Source organism: Lepisosteus platostomus, chromosome 1 (assembly GCF_059453375.1).
Source record: "Lepisosteus platostomus isolate fLepPlt1 chromosome 1, fLepPlt1.hap1, whole genome shotgun sequence".
Lineage (NCBI taxonomy): Eukaryota > Metazoa > Chordata > Actinopteri > Semionotiformes > Lepisosteidae > Lepisosteus > Lepisosteus platostomus.
The window spans coordinates 65043171-65057870 of record NC_142611.1 but is presented as its reverse complement, the minus strand read 5'-3'; the positions used below and the strand labels follow the sequence as shown (position 1 = coordinate 65057870).

General features: G+C 44.2%; 1 protein-coding gene across 1 annotated transcript; it reads left to right on the top strand.

Annotated features, from left to right (window-relative positions):
- Window positions 1-5345: 5345 nt before the first annotated feature.
- On the top strand, window positions 5346-13745 carry LOC148678464 (homeobox protein Hox-C10-like). Its single transcript, XM_088633568.1, has 2 exons — window positions 5346-8946; window positions 12916-13745. The coding sequence occupies exons 1-2, from the start codon at window positions 8190-8192 to the stop codon at window positions 13191-13193; spliced, it is 1035 nt and encodes a 344-aa protein (XP_088489694.1). The 5' UTR covers window positions 5346-8189; the 3' UTR covers window positions 13194-13745.
- Window positions 13746-14700: the final 955 nt, after the last annotated feature.

Here is a 14700-nt window from a genome sequence, read left to right as displayed (position 1 = left end):
TGGCAGCGGGGCCGAGAGGGCCGTGCTGGCGGCGGCTCTCATGGTTAAGAAAGGTTGGGTTGCGTCCCTGCCTTTGTGAAGCGTAAGTAATCGGGGAAACGTCTCCACCCCCCCCCCCCCCACACACACACACACACTCATATTCAATAAAAAAAAAGGTTTCAAAGAAAAACATGCTTTCTTTTCCGCGAAAATATGCGCAGCGGAGGCGCGTGTCCGTTTGCTGTGAGTCTGTTCGACGCGTAAAACGTCGAGACAGAATATACCAAAATCTTAGCAAATGCTGCCTTTGAACTTCAATAAAGTCAAGGCCGTCACCTTTCACCCTCCCCCCTCCCTCCCGCCATAAAGCAGCATCAGGGAACGGCGGCTGGAGCTCGCGCGGCTGGGTACCCGGGGCTGCTGCACGCGGAGCGACCTCGCGGGCAGGTAAACCCTCCTGCGGCTGCCTGGGAGATCGCCAGCGCGCCCCGTAAACGCGCTTTATTGTCCCTGTAAAAGTTTTCATATTTTCACGCATGAAAAGTTTTATAACTCGTTTGGCTTGTAATTTTACAAGTCGTGTATTTTCCGCATCTCTCTGTGTGTGTATATATATATAAACAGACAAGGGAAGAGAGGCCTATATACAAATATTAAATAATAGTTGTAAAGGTAGGTTATTCCGTTCTCATGCTACGACACTTAACCTTTGGAACTCAAGCGGTGATGTATTAAAAAAAGTTCACATTTCCTGAGAGAGAGAGAGCGAGCGGGCAAGCTCAAAGCAGGGAGAGGAAGATCAAGGCGGGGTTGGCTCTGATTGTCACACATACACACGCCCGCCCGATATCACGGCCTTTGTCTGGTGACGCAGGAGGCGATCGCGGTCTCCCGTGGCCAGCTCGGAAACGGGGAGAGGAAGCACGTCCCAGCCGAGGTAATTAACAGAGTCGGGCGCGCCGCGCGGCGTGCGGGCAGAGCGGTGTCGAGTGACACGCAAGGTGTGCTGACCCCCGACGCGCCGTTGACGTAAGCGAGAAGTTTGCGGTACATAATCCGGGATGAGCCGGGAACGGCACCAGCGTGAGACAGACAGATAGATCTCGCATCCTGCCGTCTGACCCTTCAGAGCATCCTGCTTTTTGGTGCGGCACAGCTCTAGAAGCATGCCCCGTTCGCTGGCCGCGCTGTGGTGCCGATGGCCTGAAGTTGTTGTCCCGGGCTGCTTCAGGAGGGCAGGACCGCAGGGATCTGTCGCCTTTCGCCGGAGGGGATCATGCGAGGACTGTGGACACAGCGAGATCCCTCCAGGGAATCCCGTGGTAACCGGACCTGGAAGTTTTGGGGGCCGTCGCCGCTCCGTGAGCCTGGAGTCTCAATGGCAAACGTCGCTTTGTCTTTGCATCTCTGTCTCGTTTTAATAAGATGTGACATATGTGTTACATTTAAGATATATAGCCACGGAGACAGACTGATTTATACTGGAGAGCATAAACGTACCCATTACCGCACGTCAAATGCTGTCCAAGCAATAATGAGCCTTCTCCAACTTGTTTATGTGTTTGTGCATGTTTCTCCGTGATGTGGCGTTTATTTATAAAGTGGACGTAGGTGTGATATTATTGAAGGCGTTTCGTTGCGTTGGTTACGTCTATGCCGGGACAGAACCAGCACTACCGCTCGGCAGAGGTAGATATTCTGCACCCTTTGTGTGCCGAGAGTCACGTGAAAACGTGATGTTTTTTCCGCTCTCTCCTGTTCTTTAAGATGGCGTCGATTTGTTGCGTGTGGGGGAGTGTAGAGGTGTTCATGCTTGTGTGGGCTTTGTGGGTGGGTGGGGTCTGTCACCGTGGAACCTGCTGTGGATTACTCACAGCTCTTAACAGGAGGACTGAATGTAAAAGGAGGCCATTCTAGATGAAGGGAAAGCTACCTGATAGCGCGACAGGAGGTGCTGTCCTCTCAGTAGTCGGAATGAAACCCACTAGTGTTCCCTTGTAAATCCGTGGTTGTTTGTGAATGGGTTCTCCCGTTCTGGTGGGTGATCGTGACGATGTGGACCGACCCACAGGGACAGACGAGCCCTTGTGGCGAAAACCATAGGTGCAGAAAGAATACGTGACTAAAATGAACGAAGAATGAGGGGGGCAGTTAAATTGAGAATGTATCAGCAAAACTAATTTGTTTCCCAAAACACGTCTCTTTCTCACCCCGCCGGTGCGGAGACTTATTAAAGACGGCGCTGTGTTCGCGCGCATATAAATGCAGGCCTATATGCAGATATACGCAGCCTCCTATGTAGGTGGTGAAAACGCTATAAATAACTTGTATGGGCTGCGTGTTGGAGTAATTTGTATGGCCTTTGACGATATTTAAATTTAATATAATGCTGACGTGCTTATACATTACAGATGCCTGATTTATAATTATCTTTAAAACGGAACATGCTGTACGCATAAATTCTCTGTTCCGCATTGTCAGGACGCTGCAGTCCGGCGAACTAAGAAAGCGAATTATTTACTACAGATAGGAAGTTCTTCGGGGATGGTGGGGGGGTCTGGTTCTTAGGCACCCCCGAGCTGAAAACGGGACCTGCCCCAACGCCCTGCTGTCAGATTGGTGTCACCGTACCCGGCATGCCCCCGCGGGCGCGTGGGCGGACCCCCGCAGCCGCTCCCGTGCCTGGCCGGCTCGCGGCTGTGCGTGGAAGCCGGGAGGCCTAGCGCGTGACGGGGACAGAGCGTGCTCAATTCTGCCTTCCTTTCTTTAGTTTGCGTTCCGTCGATTTGCCATAACAACTCGCACATACGTGCACTCAGTATAGAAGGGCTTTATAACAGATCTATAGATCGTTTTTTCCACTTAAAGACGTGCAACTAAATTATTATTATTATTTTTACGTGGAAAAAGACTTGAGGACTTTGCACAACGCAGTGTTATTTGATTGCGGCTTTTAAATTCTCATCTAATTCCATGAGAAGTAAATGTACACCACGCAACTAGGTAAATGCGCATGTTATGAATGCGAACATGTTCTTGTGTTATGCAAAGGCTAACCGGAATTCTCTGCGCCTTCTGAGCCCCAGTTGGGTGCAAATAATGATCTGCAGTTAATATATTTGCTATATAGATATAGATAATACATACGTGGTGCTGTCGCTGTCGTAGCTCTTTGGGAGGTTATTTGAAATAATGTATTAACGCCGCAGAATTATGAGTTCCACTCAAAGAACATGAGGGTCAGCGTGTTCCTGCGTGAGAAGTGGTGGCCTGTGGTTTGGACTGGAGAAGGAAAATCCTTCTCTGGCTTTCAGCGCGCACACATTGCATTGGCGAAGGGAAACCCCATCTCTATCGGCTTGTCTTCTTTTGCTTCTTGTTATAACTATTTTAATATGAGGTAGCCGATCGCTGTTCCACCGAGTGGGCTGCGTGACTTTCCCATAAACAGAAGCATTTTTATTGTTTGTATGTGTGCAGTAGATGCGGTTTTCTGATCTGCGACTTAGCTGCAGTGAGCTATTTTGAGATACATTTAAAATAAAAAAATTGAATCACGTTCAACGAACAAAAACGTAGGTTAAACATTTTTTTATATACATTTCGTGATATTTTAAAACTGCTGAAATAATTTATCCAGGATTTTAATGCAGTTCTGTATTTTTTCTCTGCAGCTGAAATCTTCCCATGTAATTGTTATTTTTAGAATAATAACATATTGAGTTATTGCATGATAGAATATTAATAGCAGTAGTGCCAATAACAGTTGTAATGAATAGCTGTTAATGCAGCAGAATGGCAATTTATATAAATTAAACAAAAAAAATACAAATATTTCGTATGAACAATTAACAATACTTTCACAATAATCTCTCCAACATCCAAACTGAATTTCCAGACAAAAAACAGTCTGCGTTAGGCGGTGTGGGGTTTTTCTTGTGTCTAAAGAATCCATTAGCAGGGTACGAATGCATTGTTATCTAGTCTCGAATCCGGGGGACTGTGGAACCAGGTGTGAGGGCGCTAATTGTTACTGTGAAAGAATGCTAAACTTGCAGACACAGTTGTACAGACCCGTTTTTTTCAGTTAAGCATAGTGGGGATTCAAAGCCGAGAAATGCTCTTTATGGACAATAAACTCTTTTCGGCTTTTCTGTTTATAACAAACGATCTGGTAAAAAGTACCCCTCTATATGTTTGCGAGTGTTCAGAGCCGATTTCCCATAAGTAGACTACAATAACTATCCTTACGAAACTGTAAAAATAAAATTCCAGGGTAAAAGAGATGGAAGAAAACACTTGTGTAAATTATTTTAGTATAATGCAATTCGTTTTCAAATGCCCCGAGTCCATGCGTTAAAATCGTTTTCTTCGTAAATGTGCACATTTTTTAAATGTACAGTACGTGTTCAAGTAATGTTGTAGTTTGTAATAGAATTGGTTTGATTTGTACGCATTCCCCAAAACGAAAACATTATTTGTTTAATTTGTAAAACATTATACAATATTATTATTATTATTATTATTATTATTATTATTATTATTATTATTATTATTATTATTATTATTATATTTTTTGTGATTATTAAAAATATTTGGGTTGGTCACTTGCTTCGTTCTGGCAGTATTGTATTGGTTGTGACTCAGGAAAAGGCATAGACTCGCGTTTTATTGCAAATTCCCTTAGAAACAAACCTTTTTTAAAAAACAAAACCCCACCTTTACAAAAAAAAAAGTTTAATTAGGCCATTTCTTCGGTCGTAAACAACATTTATTTATATTTATATAACGTTTTCGATACATACATTTCCTGTATCTGAATTATTTTTAAGGATTAAAATCCTTCAAAATAGGAGACGAGACTCCAAAACTCTTCGAACACTTTCTAATCCGTCTTTGACTTCATGCGCTCTGCCGCTCGCAAAATATTGCAGTTGCGTGCGATAGTTTTTACTTTCCCAGTGAGGAAGAAAGGAGAAACGTTTTGATTTCTTATAACACGTCTACCCCCCCCCGAAAAGAAAAACAGACAGCACGACAGACCAGCGAGACTGGACCTGACTGACGTGGCCCGAACCGCAGCACCACCGCGGCCCTGCCGAGCGCGAGCGGCTCCAGGAGTGTTGTGGCGCGAGGTCATTGCCGGTGACCCCCTCTGTCGGCGCCATTGAAACTGGAAACGGCACTTCCACGGTCACAGAGAAGCGCTGGTCCGAACCCCGGAGCAACACGAGAGGGTAGAATCGGACAGCCGGGGGGCCCGGTGTGTGCTTGTTGGGAATGGCGGGGGCTGGGAGGGGGGGGGTATCGATTGATAGACGTTCTAAAACGTTTTTTTAGTTGACTTTAACGAAACTTTTAAAAAAACACAAGAATCTCAACATTTTCCAAAATAACTGAGCATCAGTGTAAGGGAATGAATAGTCCAAACACACGTGCGGCTCTTGCAGTGACTTTGCTTTCATTGTCTCCGTTTCCGGCTCTTTCCTTCCGTCTGTCCTCTGTGTTTCACGCTGTGTTAAATACACCAGGACACCCAGACTTCGTTATTATTGCAGTATTGGGAAGCAGAGAGTTTGAGTCTGTAGCTCTGGAGGGAATCAGGGGAGCTGGGCTCCGCGGGAATTAAGTCCCGGATGAAGCGGATTTGTTCCCAGTCGCCTGTATCGCGTGTCTCGGCACCGAGTCATCTGTGTTTATTTAGAATTGCTGTTGGGGATTAAAACACGACTGAGCGCGAAACCGCGGCGCACAGACCACCGTTTCGAGCTCAAACGTCCACATTCACGCCAACATAGATATTTCATTCCACCCCGCATCCCGTGCGTTCTGCCTGGGAGAAACACATCCCCTTTCAGCAATGAGATTATTAGCGGTGATCAGGATAAAGGCGTTTTCCGGCGCCTAAAAGCACTGCGGTAAAATAAAAATAAAAAAAATAAATTAACAAATTAAACATACCATTATTGAAGTAATTATTATATTTTAATTGATGCACACACTACTAATTAATGACACAGGGTCGCCATGATTTATTATTATTAAAATAAACAATCCTGCAAAACGCCTAACTCCGGTGAAAGTTAAATTTCAGGTAACTCGATGGCGCGGAGTCGCAATACACAAGCACGCGGAGACACAGGAGACTGGGGCTGCAGCTCCCGAGGTCTGTCCGTGATGAAGCAGCCGGAGGTGGTGCACAGTCGTGCGGGCGGAGAAATCTTTGTGCTCGCAGGTATAATAATCACGCGCCACGGACAAGGACAACAACCCAGGTCTCTGCACCGGCCTGGCTTCTGCGCGCGGCGAGTCAAAGACTGCAGCCCTTCGCGTCGAGCCAAGAAAGTTTAGCGATTTTACACGAACCGTAAAATAATGTGTTTTTAAACATACAGGCCTTTTGCACGGACACCAACTACAGGCTTCAATATCATGTGCGTAATGGCGACTTAATTACATGAAACTCATAGGCCTGGAGTTCAACTTGATTGTTCGCATCTTTGTTTCAAATTAAGGAGAAATTCTAACATTGGATTGCGAGTTTTTTTTTTTACTGAAAAATATTTATCATCCATCACTTCGCAATATATGTACCATGTTGTTTCAGTTCTAAATATGATTAAATTAACATAATATGTTTTAGGATTCGAAGAAGGAATTTCCCGTCCTCGTATCTTGTATAAAGTACATGATGTTTTTTTTATTAATTTTGAAAAGTAAGAAAACATATAAAAGTCCAATGAATATATGAATCAGCGAGGTTTTGTAAAGCAATCATACGAAAGGAGAATTAATTCATTCTCTTTTGGATAACTGAACGAACAGACAAGCCTAAACGAAAACAAATATTACAAATATCAAGGATGAGTTCACGTTTAAATCTCTTTACAATTAGGTCTCTCAGCATTACATTAAAAATAAATAAATAATAAAAACGCACAAACACAATGAAATGTGTTCCACAGATTTTTTTAATCGAAAAGAATAACATTCTTAATGAAAATGTTAATGATTTAATGGAAATGCTTTTAATTAACAAAATATTAATGGAAACGGATATTGATTGCTTATGATTAAAATAAAAAAGGTAGAGAGGGCATGAAAATAATTAGTGATTATGTAGCTAATTATATCTATTTGTTCTGGTTACTAATAGGTTTTTCATTGAAAAACTTGAACCTGAAAATAAAACTATAACACTACTGGAATTGAAAGAATTCTAATGCTTCTGTAAACGAGGTTCATGCTAAATTTCGTACAAAAATTGTTTTTGCCTTAGCTTCTGTTAAATCTCTTAAATTCTCGGGTTTTTTTTAATTTTAATAAAATTGTAGTGTCCAGAAATGGCCATTTTCAAAATCAAAATAAGGCACTAATACATAAAAAACAAAATCATCCCTGAACTTTCTAAAGAATTGCTGCTCTTTTTTACACACAATAATCAGCATATTTCAAGGCAGAACGTTAGTACATTTATCTTGGAATTATTTAGGAAACTTCACAATACTTTCGAAAAAAAGTACAGCGGAATGAGTCTACACAGTCCAGATTTTTTTTTTTTAATGCGTACAAGAAAGTGAATCTGCTGAAGGACATTACAATAAGAGCTCAAAAAGCAAGAAGAATATTTAGTTTGCATATTATTCAATAATGTAAGATGGTGTTTGGCTAAATAACCTGATTCAGCAGTAGTTTAATACGCCTTTTCGTAGTAAACTTACGATGATTTTACCGACAGAACAGCGCTGGTTTTCCGTAGTGAAACAAGCCGTGATCGAATTTCTTCTCCGGATTCCTTCGAATCTGTGTTTTTTTTCCCCACTTTCGATGTGAATTTGACATTCGCTTGCTTGTCGCGTGCTTGATTTACCTCTGTCGCCTGCGAGCTTCTCAACTGGTCGCGCGGCTCCGCTCGGGCCGAAAGCCTTTCTCTTTGTTCCCCGGCGGGAGGGTGCTTTTACCCCGCTCGGCTGGCTAGATGGCGCCCTTGCTCCACGCTGGAGCTCCGAACCGCTACAACTTGACCTCGCTGACGTCACCGCAGTCTGGAGCACCAAGGCCACTTTCAAAACCCCATTGGTCTGAAAATCACGTGGCGGGCGCTGTGCATCCATAATTATGTTGCTGATATTTTTTTTTGCCCCCCAAAAAGATGTCAGCTCCCAACTGCCGTAATCTTCCTCGCAGCCCTGACTCCTGAACCAACAATGTCATGTCCCAACAACGTAGCTACGGGGTCGTTTCTCATGGATTCTCTGGTGGGACCCTCCGCGTACCGAAGTGAGGGGTATTCGGCCGCCTCCGGGATGTACATGCAGACGGGCGCCGAGTATGGCTGTACAGTGATGAGGAACTGTGGAATCCTGCCTTCCTCTCTCCCCAAGAGGGACGAACTCAGCCCGGTCAGCCTGCCTCTCGGCTCCTACCACCCCTCGCCTTACCTGGCGCAGCTGGACACGTGGGGGGGCGACCCCAAGGGCTCGTGCAGGACAGACCAACCTGTTGCCAGACCCCTGCCCTCCTGCTCCTTCCCGGCGGGCAACGTCAAGGAGGAAAGTATGTGCTGCATGTTCCGGGCGGATGTCAACGGGGCCAAGGGGCCGGGGGAACCGACCACCTACACCCGACTCGGGGCGGAAAGGAGCCCGCCAGAGCGCGCGGTGCCGGTGCCCGGCTACTTCCGCGTCAGTCAGGGTTACCCGGGGGAGAAGGCGCAGGAGGAGGGGGAGTTCGGCCCTGGTTTCTCCTCGGTGGGCAGCCTGGCGTCTCCCGGCGAGACCGCCGCGGGTGCCGGGGTGCCCGTGCCCGAGGCTTTCTCGGAAAACGGCGAGCACGACCGGGACTCGGGCCCCGCCGGCATCAAGAGCGAAGACGCCGCGGCGGCGAAGAGATTAGCCGAACCCGAGCCGGAGCGGCTCTCCAAGACGGACAGCAGCACGGACATCTCGGACAGCGAAGCGAAAGGTAGCCGAACCCCCAACGACAACAGACACACACCTTTACAGATTAGCGCCCTGCAGCTGCTGAGCTGAACCACCCGAGAACACAAGTTTTCCCTAGAAGACTGCATGCGAAAATGGCTCTTGGAAAACTGTTTGAGCGGGGCTTATCGGGGGAGCAGTGTTATTAATATTTTTACATTCCGTAGGCCCACGTAAAAGGTCTAAGAAACCAAATGCAAAGCTTCTGTGTTTTCTCCCTTTCCCTTCAAGTTTTTAAAGTTAAGGATACTGCTCTAAATCAAGCGTCTTTGTGGTCGCGCGTCGTCTCTATGCGTGCAGTTACGCTAACTCTCTGGTTGATTTGCGTGCAACGAGGCGTGCTTTTCATCAACAAGGTGAGATACAGAACGCCAATACTGGGCAGGAGGGCCAGGAAATCTGCGACCGCAACCTCCCCCCCACACATACACACCTCCATTAATTGACAGAAAACCTCAAGACACTTGCCCAAGATCAACATTTCGTGGAAGCGGAATTATTATGTTTTGCGTGTTTAAAGGGAAATAAGGCGTTGCTTGGTCGCTTTTCATATTATCAACACACACAGCACGATTAAAAGCACTGCTTTAAACGGTGCCGAATCGCCTGATAATGAATATTTTCAGTTCTTTGAAGATGCGGGGCTCACGCGGGTAATTATAGGAGACGGGTCTGTGCTAATTCTCACCAAGGATGATGGAATTTCCCTATTCACCTCTAATCATCTTTTTATTTGACAGGGATAATGGCCGGCCGTGCCTACCAAGAACAGCGTTTAGAAAGCGCTAGGAAGCCCGCTTCACGGCTCGCAGGAGCGCGAGTAAATACAGTCGCAGATGACAGGGCTCGGTCTGCTTATGACTTGTGTTACCGCGCTGTAAAGGCGAAGGGGCGATAAAACGAGAAGAGCGGTAATTGTGGTGGAGGAATCGGATACGACTGCAGGGGAACTCACCGAGGCCGGCTGCGAAATAAAACAGCCTTAACTTTTTTTCACGCCCTCGGATACTTGATACCTTTATGTTTTCTGACGTGTTGCGCCCAAAAAAAAAATATAGATATATATATCTATATATTTTGAAAATGATCTGTCGCCGTCGAGGCAGGCCCGATACTCGAACCGTGCGTCTACATTTCACCATGAGAAGATCCAACGTCAGGCTCGGTCTTTCTCAGATTACAAAGAAAGGTTTCAGAATATTGACTAGGTAACATGCCATTTCTACTGCTGATGCAGAACTGATGAAAGTAAAAATCTGTGCTTTGGCTTTTATGTAGTATGTACTGGGGCTAACCGACACGAACTGCTATTACTCTATTCTAATATCAAGTCCGTGGTGTTTGGGATGCGGTGCTCGATTCGCTGTAGTACAAGTAACACCAAGTACGTGGTTTATCCCTTTAAACAGCAGGTTTGTCTTTGCGGTTATTTTTTTACGAGATCTTGGAAAGCTAATTCACAGCCAGGGCTCCATAAAAACAGAGGTGTGTTCTTTTTTAAGTGGGACTTTCTAATAATAAAAACTAAGATAAGCCGTATTGCGTTAATACACGAAAGAACTGATCAACATTTTCAGTGTCTGTGAAATGCATGCGCATATATACGAACATATTAAATATTAATAAAAAAAACTTTTTTAAGAGGTTCAGTCATCTTCAATAATAATCCTCGAATCCCCTCAAATCGATGCGTCATTTGCCCCACATTGAGTTTATGTTGTTGTTTATAGTCACTCGTTTTACTGTTTTCAAATGAAATATTTAAATTTTCTCGAAATAGCATAATGGAAAAATTAAATGTGTCAGTTATGCTTCGAATACATAAAGAGAGAAAGCAGTAGACAAACAAGCAAGGTTCTGTGATAGCTACATGTGTAAATATATTTGTTGTTGACTTTAGTGATAACGAAGTACAATTTTAATTTTAATATATCGATTAATTTGATTGAACATTATATGCACGAGTTAGGCTCGAAATAAAGTCATAAAACAGGAAAACTGGGCTGTGAAACACACTCACGCATAGACACAGTAAACAATACAGCCCAGTGTTCAGAACGATTCGGAAATGTTGGCACGGAACGCAGACCTGATATTATTGTGGTTTCAGGGCTGGTTTATACAGTAGCAGTACTGTGTGATAAAAATAGTGAGAAAAAGGAAAATGATTTTTATTGAACATGTGGTTTATAGTTTCAGCCTGCTGTGTCACATAATCCAGACGGGAAGTAAATAATACTTCGATAGAATCTCTCTTGGATTGTTTTTATGATATGCCTCGCGCTTAACAGTTCATATCGCCTTTAATGAGTGTTGTAGGCGAATTAACAGCTCATCTTTATGTGCCGATTATATTCACGAGGCGGGTATTTGTGAGATGAAGGAAATTATACTTTGTGAAGATCCTGTATTGCAAAAAAAAAGTGTAGCACTAAAATGTAAACACCATAACACACCTCGCTAACAGACACATTAATAAACCTTTAAAGAATCCACATTTTTATATTGAAATCGATGCAACATGCTTTGTTACTGTATTATGTAACAATGCATGTAGTATATCAATTAACTGCAAATTCGTTTAAGGCTTTATTTGAATATTAAGTGCAATTAAAAACTAAAAGTAAAAAAAAAAACATCTGTTAGATTTTTAGTTTTTCGTTCATGTTTGTATTGGATTGATTTAATAATATAACTACAACCTAATCGTTTTGGGTTTTTTTATATGAACAATATTAATACGTCACCTTAATGGTTATTTTATTAATATTTGAAAATCACACCCAGAGGTTTACTATTTGTGCAATTCCTGGAATATTAATTCCAGCAATATTCCATAATAATGTCTTACTTGTAAAACAGTTTGAGATTTCTTCACGAATAGGTGACTAGAACGTATTAAATAGCCTGCGCGCTCTGCGTCTGCTTTGACGTTTAATTGAAAACATTCGAATACAGAAGGATACGCCTGAAAATCTCATTTAAAAACACCGACACATAAATTCTGCTCTTTGTTTTTTTGAGGGAAAAGGTAAAGTTGATAAAAAATTGTTTACTAAATGGTATTTAATTAAATGGGGAAGGTATAAAACTAATTTTCCCTACAATCAAAACGCGTGCAGGCGGTTCCGATCCCCGATCAAATCGGAGAAACTTGCTCGTTCGATCTTCCTGTCCGTCCGAGGGGAAAGTTCTGAATCTCGTGACAATTTGTGGATGATTCTTCTCTGAAAACCCCAGAACTGTCGAGAACCCGTGTCTGAAAATCAAAGCCGCGAGGCAAGCCGCAGATTTCAGAGGAGGCTGACCAACATACTCCCCAAAATCACATTTTAATGTTCTTCCTCCGCAGCTGAAGGGCTTTTCCTCACAACAACCAAAACCATAATTTTACAAATAACGGACAGATACACAACCACACAACATGATGGGTCGCTTTTAAAGTATCCTTTAATATTTATGTGTAACAGTTATAAAAGACGTGACTTTTGCGCATTAGTCCATTTTTTTCACATCACATGTTTTTTTTTTCTTACTGAAATGGAAATATACAGTTCATTAAAGACATCAATTACATCTTTTAAAACCTTAGAGCTTCGCTCGCAACTCCCAGCCTGCCAGGGGACCTGGGAGCAAGCTGGCGAGAGGAAACGTGCGCGTCCTGTACCCTCGAGCTGTCCTGTCTGCTGGGCGAGGGGACAGTGTCTGCTGGGCCGTCAGCCGGGTGTCTCGAGACAGGCCAACAGCCTTTCCTTTCCGATTTCAAGGGCAGCTAGACGCCGCGAGAACATCCGCTCTTGAGACGGATGCGCTTACGCGCTCTTCCCGTTTGTCAGGCGTCTGTTTCTTGTTGATTTTTGTGTGTGTGTGTGTGATTTAAAAAACAGAGACCGAAATGCTGAGCCATTCGTGTGGGTGCTACATACGTCTCCGTCTTTGTTGTTCCCCGCAGAGAACTCGAAAGCCGAAAAAGTCGCAGGAAACTGGCTGACAGCGAAGAGCGGGCGGAAGAAGAGGTGCCCGTACACAAAGCACCAGACGCTGGAACTGGAGAAGGAGTTCTTGTTTAACATGTATCTGACTCGGGAGCGCCGCCTGGAGATCAGCCGGAGTATTAACCTCACCGACAGACAAGTGAAGATCTGGTTTCAGAACCGGAGAATGAAATTGAAGAAACTCAACAGGGAGAGCCGAGTGCGAGAGCTATCTACAGGTTACAGCTACACCTGAGAAGCCTTCCACCGCTTCCAAACAACCACAACAACAGCAGCAAAAAGATTGAAATAAAAAAAGCAGAGCATGCAGTTTACGTCGTCCGACAGCCAAAAACATAAACTCAGTTTTTTAAAATAAAACCGACGAGTAGCATTTCAATACAGAATTTAAAAAAAATGGGCAGGTTCTCGAGTCAGGTGAAATATCTGTATAACCTTTCGATTGTTAAAGAAATATCTTTGTAAGGACTTTCTTGGAAGTGTGGGGCGCTGTTCTGACAGCGATACGGTTTTGAAAATGGAATTATATTGTTTGTGCATTGTGTCCAAAGTGAAAATGCGTTTCTTCCCCTGTCTGTATGTAAAAGAAAAAACTGATACACACTTTGCCCTGCAATTTCATTCATCGTGTTGAAATTTCTTTTATGTTATTTTTGTGGATGTGTTATTTGTAACGAGCTGTTGTTGTTTTTTTTTTTCCCCTCCGGTGCACTATTTAATATGACCTGTTGTATTTGCATGTACTTTGCTTCACTGAGCAATAACATATCTGATATATAGAGAGAGAGAGAGAAAGAGAAAAGAAAAAATAAAAATACAATTTTTTTGTAGAAAATCCACTTGAATCAAAAAGACTGCAGAGGGGATTTGGAAAGTTATTTTCTCCCAGGAATGTTCCTTTCCTAACCCGTTCCTGTTCCCCCGCGCTTGTCCTTTATGGCTTTATGGGAGAAGGAGAGAGGGAGGGAGAGAAAGAGGGAGAGAGTGTGGGTGTGTGGGGGGGGGGGGGGGAGAGATCGTGGCAGTTTTAATATAAGTGAGAGACCATAACGTTGATTTAAATATTATCCAGGTGACCACGATAAGTCAAGGTCATAAAACAGTAATGTCAGGACGGTCCTGGAAAAGCGCTGGAGGTGTTTTTTATGATCTGCAAATATAATGTGCCGCAGCAGTAAAAGATGCGTTAAAGGTGAGCGGAGGAGGGCTAATTCACAGCGCTCGGGCTGCGGTGTGTGGAGTCGGGACTCACTCCGCAGGTTCTGGTATTGACGCGACATTTCATTTAGGATAGCGGCGCGCCACTCACAGCAAAGGAACGGATACTGGAGACCGGAGACGGGCTAGCTGGCCGCCGCCGCCGCGCGTCCGGGGAAGCCGAAGGTAGGACGAGACATGGCGAATACTTTTTTTCTCTCTCGGAGACGCTGAGGGCTCGTGCTGCTGCCGGGGTTCTCTGCTCAGCGCCTCGCGCGTGGCTTTGATCAGCTAGAGCTGCAAGATTCTTTTTTGTGTGTGTGTGTCAAATAAACACCACCTTCGTGCACGGTTCCGCGGTGGCGGAGGACGGTGGGGGGAGATGCTCGTGGAATATTCCTCGCGCCGCTGGGAGTTTTTCCTGTGGCTGTTGTGCGATTGTGTCTGTGAGACTTTGAAGTTGGACGAGCCTTGCCTGTGTCTTTTTTTTTTTTGCTTGTTTGCTTCTTTGTTTGTGATGGTCACCGTCAGAAAAAAAAGTTGGG

Bases quoted from the DNA above. Each gene is read 5' to 3' on its own strand.
- LOC148678464 (XM_088633568.1), top strand. From the start codon at position 8,190: ATGTCATGTCCCAACAACGTAGCTACGGGGTCGTTTCTCATGGATTCT. The intron at 8,947-12,915 runs GTAGCCGAACCC...TGTTCCCCGCAG, and splicing joins CTCGGACAGCGAAGCGAAAG to AGAACTCGAAAGCCGAAAAA.